The sequence below is a fragment of the Rhinatrema bivittatum genome, chromosome 15 (genome assembly GCF_901001135.1).
Source record: "Rhinatrema bivittatum chromosome 15, aRhiBiv1.1, whole genome shotgun sequence".
Classification (NCBI taxonomy): Eukaryota; Metazoa; Chordata; class Amphibia; order Gymnophiona; family Rhinatrematidae; genus Rhinatrema; species Rhinatrema bivittatum.
The window spans coordinates 53,825,802-53,835,668 of NC_042629.1; the positions used below are offsets into that span (position 1 = coordinate 53,825,802).

General features: G+C 45.2%; 1 protein-coding gene across 8 annotated transcripts in view; it reads left to right on the top strand.

The window, feature by feature from the left end:
* ARHGEF10L (Rho guanine nucleotide exchange factor 10 like) overlaps window positions 1–7,719 on the top strand; it is a 187,199-nt gene extending 179,480 nt beyond the window's left edge. For 7 of the 8 annotated variants that reach the window (XM_029577849.1, XM_029577845.1, XM_029577847.1 and 4 more), the window contains 2 exons: window positions 5,373–5,495; window positions 6,791–7,719. In XM_029577849.1, coding sequence (XP_029433709.1) covers window positions 5,373–5,495; window positions 6,791–7,314 — 647 coding nt within the window. In that variant the 3' untranslated portion in view covers window positions 7,315–7,719. Of the gene's footprint in view, window positions 1–38; window positions 1,223–5,372; window positions 5,496–6,790 lie in introns of those variants that run through there. The other variant, XM_029577852.1, reaches the window with a different exon arrangement.
* The last annotated feature ends 2,148 nt before the right edge of the window (window positions 7,720–9,867 follow it).

Below are 9,867 nucleotides of genomic sequence, written 5' to 3' on the forward strand. Positions count from 1 at the left end.
GATTAGTGGGTGCTTTCTCATCTAATTCCTTCTTTTAGCAGCAGGCTGATCGCCTCTTGCCGTACAGTCTGCAATGCCGTTGCCTCCGTGTGTTCTCCACATCCCATCGGTCCACCTGCTAGAGGAAGGGGTACGGGAGTGTTTTACTTGGGATTGTTTGGAGAGGGATAAAAGGAAGAAAGAGCTGAAACTGATGCAACCTTTCCATACATTCTTACTCAGCATAGGGGGCAGTGTGTTCCAGCAGCAACCCCCATGTGTGCTGGCGTGTTCTGCTAATTTAAAAATAACGTTCTTATAGTATGAGGAGTTTTTAAAGCCACCCCCTCCTCACTGGGAGCCAGGCTGGTATAGCACAGGTTCCTGATCCACAGATTCATCAATCCGAGGAGTCACCCTTTCAAAACAACTAAAGGAAGCAAGTAAGAACATGGCGACCCCCTTCCAGATTTCCACCTACAGGGGACCAGGACCCAGGGCTGGGTGTTCAGATATTAGCTGGAGATTAAGGTAGAAGTGTTTTGCTACGCTAGAAGGGGACCTCTGCTATAAGGAATCCCGGGTAAGCCGCTGGGAGAGCTTTAGTGCACATTTTACATCCCTCATGGGAAGCTCTGCCAGGTTGCTGAAGAAAAGGACACCTACCCAAGATAGACGCTCTAACTGTAATGCAATCAACTGTAACTGCACACTTGTTTAATAAAGATGGGTTTTAAGTTGACTTTTACCAATCAGTAAAGTTATTATTTAACATCCAGTGCTTGATCCTGCCTGTTTTATTACAGCAACTCCCTCCAGGGGTTGCCACAGCTACCAACACACACAGGGGATAAACCACACCATTGTCTGGGCCATAGATGAGCCTTCCCCCATAAAAAGAATCCCCCTCTGGGATAAAGAGATCAGGATCTGGGAGGAGTGCTGGCTGGAGAAGCCCCAAAGATATAAATTGGTTGTGTGCCCTGAAAGAGAACATTCTACTTTCAAAAAAGGGGTTACATAAACGTTACCCTAGGGGCTGCAGTGCACACAGAGCTTGGAATGCAAGTGCAGCCCATAGCACAGGCAGCAGGGTAGAGCAGGAAACGACGGGTAGAGGAGAGGCTAGCAGGCGTCAGCAGGGAGGGGGAGGGGCAACAGGAGTACTGACACTCTCACTGTCCTGTAGGCACCTTCAGGCCGAAACTGTAAAAAATGCGGGAGAGCGATTCTCTATTTAAATGAGGTGGGCTAATAAGGAGGTGCTAGGGACAATAGCACATCCCTAGCGCCTCCTTATTAGCAAAGAAGTGGCTGTCAGCGGGACCTGACAACCGACGCTCCATTTTACCGGCGTCAGTTTTTGAACCCCCTGACCAGCCACAGGTTAGGAAAACAGATGCTGGTAAAATTGAGCGTCTGTTTTTCTAACCCACTGACCGGCGGGCAGATTTTAAAAATTTATTTTTTTTTGGCTCCTCCTACTTAATATCACTAGGATATTAAGTCAGAGTGTGTATCGAAAAGCAGTATTTTCTGCTTTTCTGTACACTTTTTCAGGTTGCTCAGAACTTAACACCTGCCCTTGGGCAGTGTTGTGTCAGCCCCGTGTGTCAGACTTTCAAATCTTGCAGACTGGGTTAGATGTGGTGTCCCAGATATGGTAGATAGTCTCCTGAGCCACTTGCTCTGTTTCCCAAAAGATGTGAACATGAAGGTAGGGTTTTATTTGGCTGGATGTTCCCTGCAAGTGATACCTCTCTTGCAATATCCTTGACTTGGAATATTTTTGTAGGGCTTGTGCAATTTATTGGAAGTCCTAGTTTGCATGCCAGTGTTTTCTTGTGCATCTATACGGAGAGACCTAGTTTTGTTTAATTCAGCTGCTTCTGTGCCCCTGGTAGTGCAATTTATGCACATTCAGCATTGAGTATACTGGGGTCAGCCAGAAGTCAGGCTTAATGAAAAAGCCAAAGTCGTGTGTACCGAGGCAGCCCCTAATGAGCCTGTTGCGAGGCAACACCTGTTTCAGTAATGATGGATCATGGGGGGAAGGAAAGCCATTTCTTTTTTTGAGGTCAGGTTGCCTGTTCTTTCACCTCTGGACTTCTAACTTCATTAAAACATACTGCTGCCTTGAGGTAAGATGGGGGTAACTGACTGCAATATCTTTGCTCTCCTTCATCCTTGATGGGTACAATGCAAAGTAGGCAAAGGCTGGCGTGTCCAGAGTCAGTCTCTCTCTCTCTCTCTCTCTCTCTCTCTCTTGCTCAGCCGCTTCCTGCCTCCGGACCACTTGTTGAAAGCCAGATCAGAAGTATGTTATGGCTGGTGTGGTGCAGGACAGTAGGAACAGATGGGAGGGAGGATGGGATTTGCTGACTGTGGTTTTGCTTCCTGACACATTTAGTAGGAAGCATGCTTACTCCAAACATGGCACAGCTTTCAAAAATGCTGCCCCATGGTACTTCACCAGGACTACAGACAGGAAGTTAGAACGTTGCCAGGAGTTGTGGGCTGGCACTACTTTATTGGGCAGGGAAGGGGTTAGACCGTGAGCTAAGGCTGGGGCTTTGTAATTGTCAGGCCATTTTTCAAAAGCAGGTATAACTAATAACTTAATCCGGCAAACTTTTAGCCGGATAAGTTATCAGGAATATCCCATTGAATATCCCCGAACAAAGTTATTTGGGTAAACGTACCCGAATAACTGTGAAATCTAACCAGCTATCTTTGCATTTGCAGTTAGGAACATTTTCCCAGATGACATTAAGTTAACCAGCGGTATTCAAGGAATATTGCTGGTTAAGCAGGGATTGCCCCCAAAATGTTTCTGAGTGAGCCTAAATGGCCAAGTCCCCCACCCTAGTGAAAACTTTGCTGGTTCCTGAGCCACTGCCTCACCCTACAAAAGTCCTGCTCCAGCGACACATATTGGGGAGATCGGAGTTACCATCCGAGCCCTGAGTATCCCTCTGCTAGACAACCTGTCATCGGGTCATCAACTGGTGACCTGGCCCTACCAAAAACCTGCTCCTGTGGTGCACAGCCGGCAGCGTGCTGAAGCTAAGCACCAAAGGGCATGCCCCTTACTGCAGGTTTGTTTCTTTGCTCATTTCTTGATGGGGAAGAAATGAAAAGGTTCGGTTTTGGTATTAGGTCCTGTTCCACCTGCAAGCTCTCAACCTGCCTGGAAATTATCTTCACCTGGAATTCCCAAGATGGCTTGGAGCTTGGAGCTACTGCTTCTGCTCCTTTAGATACTGCAGTCTGCCTTTCTTATGGCCTGGGTTGGCCACTGTTGGGAACAGGATGCTGGGCTTGATGGACCCTTGGTCTGACCCAGTATGGCATGTTCTTATTTTCTGTTTCTTCTGCCATTTCAGACCCCTCTGCCTGGTACTGCTGTTGAGCTGTTAGACAATACCAGGCAAGATGGGGAGCCTTCAATGTCCAATGTAGGACTTACTTCTACCCCTTTGGTTGCAGCGGGTAAACATCAATCAGTCCTTCACAAGCCTGCAGTCGTGACACTAGATGATCTGTTTAGCAGTTGCAGATTCAGAGAGATCTCGTTCTTCTAAAATTGATTTGATGATGGTTACTGTTGGGAGTCTGACACAGAAGGTGGATGAGCATGCTCAGTTTCAAGGACCAGGATAAGTTAATTAAAAAAGTGTCTGATAAATGTTCTAAGTTATAAGAATGTTGTGTAAATCTTATTAAAGATAATTCCATAGTTCATCATAAATTGAAAAATATTGGAAATTCTTTAAGGAAATATAATTTGAGGTTTCTTACTTTTCCTCAGTATCCAGTGTGGAATTAAGGAAGTATTATCTTGATGTTTTAAAAGTATCTAAGGAGGCGATTCCTAGAAGAGTTTATTATCTTTCTAATACTTCTAAGGTTACATCTACAACTGTAGCTTCTGATGTTTCTGCTGATTTGGACCTCACCGGGCTTTTAGACTTAATAATTGTTTATGGATTTTTCCTCCAGGATCCTATCCAAACCTTTTTTAAACAAAGCTACACTAATAGCTTTCACCACATCGTCTGGCAACAAATTCCAGAGCTTAATTATGTGTTGAGTAAAAAAAAAATTTTTCTCTTATTAGTTTTAAATATATTACCCAGTAACTTCATTGTGTGTCCCCTGGTCTTTGTAGTCTTTGAAAGAGTAAACAGCCGATTAAAGTTTACTCAAACCACTCCACTTATTATTCTATAGATGTAACTTTATTTCTGCTATGGAGGAGGTAAAACTTCGTTTCTGCTGGGTTTAAAGGGTCTGGAGTAACTGAGGGGAGTGCAGGCTATCAAACTAGGGAGATTTGGAGGACCTAGGTCTTAACTAGGCAAACTGGTGGACAAACTTGTGAAACTGGAAATGGCGTGGATGTGCGCCCATGATAAAATTATACCACGATTTACGCGGTAGGATTGGGATTTACGCGCCAAGGCATGGACAGGACATGGATAAAATAAGTCAAGCAATATAAAATAAATCTTTGTCTTAAAATTATAACAACGATGTGTATTGGTTAATTGTAATTCAGAATTGTTTGTGTAACACAGAATTTTTATGTTGGTGTGTGAATGGTGGTTGAATGTGTAAGTTTAGATTTTAAAATGTTTAGATAGGTGAATACCTTGTGTTTTCTAAATAAATAATAAATTATATTATGTATGTTGTCTCTCTGTGAAGTAATATAACCCACTTAAAATTGGGCATGCGGCCAGGCTGTTTTACGACATGTGCATATGTGCGCACAAGCTATAAAATGGCCGCGCAGACACCAAAGTGCGCCCGCGTGCTGGTTTGAAAGTTTTCCATCATAAGTTCTGGAAGAGACTGAGAGACTCATCGGGCAAGCAGGGGCATAAGGGAATTGCTGCACATGCTCATTTGAGTCTTTACTGAGCTCTGATTGCTGGGGGCCACGTTTGTGCCAACAGATGGCATCACCCCGCACATTACGGCTAATTCATCCTCGGCTGTCTACTGAGAACCCTGTTTACAGGCAAGTAAACTTGCTATCCCAAGCTTTTGCCAAACTTAACAACCAGAATATCTCTGGCCAACCATCAGTATGCATTATTGGCCTTGCAATCAATTACCTTCCTGTTACTGACCTGTGAAATTACTTTAGTTAACAGTTAGCTATAGGCATTTGGACACCAGTATTACACAGGCAATCAGTATTCCATCTATGCTGTTATCAGTGAGGCACAAGCTATTGATATTTTGTAAGCTGCTGGCTGTAATACTGTAAGAGCAGAATGTCTCTGCCTGCTAGTAATGGGGCTGTGAACTGGTAGCCATTGTTGCACCGAACACCACTGTAACTCAGTGACTGAATTTTCACCAACTGGGATCTTTCCCTCCAGGACTGAAGAATGTTTCTGTCACTGCGTTGCTGATCTGCCAGGGGCTGCTGTGGATGGGCACAGATCAAGGCATTGTAGTCACTTTGCCAGTGCCCCGGCTGGAAGGTATCCCCAAAATTACAGGTAAGGCTCTTCTAAGATTACGTTAGGGCAGAGTTCTAGTAGCTAATCCTGGTTGAAAACTGGATTCTGTCCAGGTTTTGATACCATTAACTACTCCCAAGAGAACCAGTAGCACAGTGGTTAGAATAACTAGGAGCTTAGAGAGGCGGGTTCAAATCCTACTTCCTGGCTACTCATTGTGACCCTGGACAAGTTATTTGGATAACTTTTCTGTTTCCCTGAATACTGGCGTGTAAGTGTATACCTGAGGAAATGGAAAATTATATAACTTGGCCAGGGATATTCAGCTGGATAAACATCTGGCTGAATATCCCCAAATAAAGTTATCCTGCTACCCATAGCTGGATAACTTTAAAGCTAACTGGCTGTTTTTGAATACCGCCGGTTAGGTTTAAAGTTCCCTGGCTTATGTTACCTTCCTTCAAATTTCCCGTAGCAACTGCATAAGCATCAGGCCCAGGTCACAGTAGGCCTGCTACCGCAATCCAGGCTGAAGACCATTCAGCCAAAGGAAACGGGTGGGCAGGAAGATATGAATTGGGGTCGAGGGGTGAAAGGAGGAGGGAAGGGGGGGCCCTGGACGCAACTTTAAAAAAAAAAAAAAAGATTGACCTGGGAGCGGGCATGTGGGGGTTGGAGATGCAGGCACCCAGCACCGTTTATTTTGTATTTAACAGAGGAGCAGAGGGTTTGAGGGAGACATAGTAGGCCCCTGCCTTGCAGGGCCACTCACTTGGAGCTTGGGGGCAAGAGCGAGGGGGCTTCTATTAGGGCACTAGGCCCGCAATCTTTTTTTTTTTTTTTTTTAAAGCAGTTCAGCAACTAACCAGCTATATTCTTTTAAAGTTATCCGGCTAACCTAGCTGGATATACCCTTTATTCGGCTAGGTTCGCCGGATAGCTCAGCCCTTCCCTAGAACGCCCCTATTTTATATGGCTAAATTAACTCACAAGTGAGTTATCGGTCTAAATGGCTTTTATGGCATATTCAGCCTCTTATCCAGCTAAATTACAGCCCGATAACTACTTATCCGGCTACAGTTTAGCCATATAAAAAAGGGGCGTTTCTGGTGTGATGGGGGAGGTGAAGGCTAAGGGTACTGATGACAACTTTTTTTAATGAAACCAGGAAAGGTGGTGTGGGGCGGGTGGGGGGGAGATCGTGTTTCTTTTGGGGCTGCTGGTCCCTACAGGACCGTTTATGTTTGGGGAGGGATCATTCCTCCTTCCTCATTGGGAGTCATCTGTCTAAATGTCTTTTGAACATTGACCTCTGTGTGCTTCTCCACTCACAGGAAAGGGCATGGTCTCTCTGAATGGCCACTGTGGGCCCGTTGAACTCTTGGCCATGGCTACCAGCACTATGGCTTCTGAAGCCCTGAAGAACGACAAGGAGGAAGGGGGTGAAGAGGTAGCGGAGCATGAACATGATAGCCTGCACTGCTCCTCCCAGGAGCCCACGCAGGAAGTGCAGAACCCCAAAGAGCTCAGGAAGAAAGGGATCTTGTTGCAGTACCGGCTGCGCTCCACGGCGCACCTGCCAGGACAGCTGCTGTCGGTCAGAGGGCCCTCCGCGACGGGCGCCAGCGCGCTGGAGCAGAGCGAGGAGGATGGATCAATCTATGAAATGGCCGACGACCCCGATGTTTGGGTGAGAAGCAGAAGCTGCGCGCGCGACGGTCACCGGAAAGAGATCACGTCTGTGGTGGTGGTCTCAGGGGGACCGGGCTACCGGAATTTTAACGCCAACGGGAAGCAGGCGGCTGGCAGCGACACGGAGCGCACACTGCTCATCTGGCAGGTCCCACTGAGCCTATAGCCGCAGCGTTTTCCCACAATGTGCTTTACTGGGACACTGTCAGCCACTGCTGAGGGAAAGGCTCTTTTTATAACACCCGAAAGGACCTCGTTTACTAAGCATTATTCCCATAGACACAGCATGGGATGAAAAGTAAATCAGGCCTATCGTCTGATACAACTTTACGAATGTTTCTGTGGAGGGAAGGGATTTACAAAATATGTGCTTTAACTGTCTTTTGGGTTTTATTTGTCAAACACATCTCTACAGACTAAGGGCTCCTCAGGATTTTGCCCTCTTCCTCTGCATTTCTCCAGAGCTTGTAGATAAATTTATAAACATGTACATTATGTATGTATAAATGAAGATTTTGTATATATTAGTGCAGATGAAATTATGTAATAAAAAGTATCGAAACTTGAAACTAACCAAATCATTACAGAAATGAAACCTGCTGTCCACCTACCAATCCCTGCAAGTTCCCTGAAAACAGTACACAGTGTAATAACTCCAACAATCACAACTGTGATCAACTACTCGCTATCAGAAGGATCGGTCCCAGAAAGTGCAAAACAGGCTGCGATTAAACCAATCCTAAAAAATAAAACTGGCAGAATTGATGATTGAGACAATTTTAGACCAGTATCCAACCTGCCTTTCATTGCTAAAGTCCCAGAAAAAGCAGTGCTATCACAATTAGAAAGATACCCAGAAGACAATATTATTCTATACCCAAACCAATTCGGTTTCAGAAAAGACCGCTCAACAGAAACCCTTCTCATTTCCTTAACTGACCCAATACTACAGGGGTTTGACAATGATGAATCCTATATCCTAGTACTAATTGAGCTTACAGCAGCCTTCAACACCATAGCCCACACCCTCCTGTGCCATCAATTGAGAAAAATTGGAATAGATTGAAAGGTCATCGATTGGTTCTCTTCCTTCCTAGCAGATAGATCATTCCAAGTCAAATTAGACAATCACCTTTCTGACACCTTCCCAATCGATACAGGTATCCCCCAAGGGTCTGCATTCTCAGCTACACTATTCAACATATATATATATGCTACACCTATGCAGGGCCAGCGGAAGCACTAGGTGAGCTAGACTTGGGCCTAGGGCGTTGACCATTAGGGGGCACCGCCACCGCCACTCACGAGCCAATGAGGGCAGGATGAGGTGGCCACATCAGGTGGCAGAATTTTGAAGGGGCAAAATGTGGCCCTTTAAAATTCTGCCCAGCCCCTGCCTCATCCTGCCTTTCCCCCTGTCGTGCCACCCTCCTGCCCCCCCCCCCCCAAGCTTCACGCAAAGCCCTGGTGGTCCAGTGGTGGGGGGGACCTGGGAATGATCTGCTGCTCCTTGGCCATCGGCTGCCACTAACCAAAATGGTGCCGGTGGCCTTTAGCCCCTACCATGTGACGGGGCTACCAGTGCCATTGGCCAGCCCCTGTCACAAGACTGGGGCAATGGACAGCTCTTACTAACTGAATTGCTCTACCTGCTCCAGGTGGGGCTAGCCCCCTTGGCCTTTAGTAACAGACTTCCAAGCTGCCCAGGGAAAAATAAAATAACCATGTTTTTTTCTTCTCTGTGGGCTCCTGTGTATGCTTCCTGCTTAGAACAGGGATCCCACTGTGGTACCAAGTGGTCAGGGCTAGCTAGAGAACAGACTTCAGGCTGGACTCTGGCAAAAATCTTTATATATAATTTTGGCCAGGTGGACAGTAGTAGGAGTATACTACCATCCACCTGGCCAAAATGATAAGACAGACAATGAAATGCTAAGAGAACTAATGGAAGATAACCAAATTGGTAGTGCAGTAATAATGGGAGATTTCAATTACCCTAATATTTACTGGGTAAATGTAACATCAGGGCATGCTGGAGAGAGAAAGTTCTTGGATGGAATAAATGACAACTTTATGGAGCAATTGGTTCAGGAACCGATGAGAGAGGGAGCAATTTTAGATCTAATTCTTAGTGGAGCACAGGATTTGGTGAGAGAGGTAATGGTGGTGGGGCCGCTTGGCAATAGTGATCATAACATGATCCAATTTGAATTAATGACTAGAAGGGGTAAGTAAATCCATGGCTCTAGCACTAAACTTTCAAAAGGGAAACTTTGATAAAATGAGAAAAATAGTTTAGAAAAAAACTGAAAGGTGCAGCTACAAAGGTTAAGAGTGTACAACAGGTGTGGACATTATTAAAAAAAAATCTTAGAAGTGCAGTCTAGATGTATTCCATGCATTAAGAAAGGTGGAAGGAAGGTCAAACAAGTGCAGGCATGGTTAAAAGGCAAGGTGAAACAGGTTATTTTAGACAAAAGATCTTCCTTCAAAAACTGGAAGAAGGATCTGTCTGAAGAAAATAGGAAAAAACATAAGCATTGGCAAGTTAAATGTAAAACATTGATAAGACAGGCTAAGAGAGAATTTGAAAAGAAATTGGCCATAGAGGCAAGAAATCATAATAAAAACTTTAAAAAATATATCTGAAGCAGGAAGCCTGCAAGGGAGTCGGTTGGACCGTTAGATGATTGAGGGTTTAAAGGGCCTCTTAGGTAAG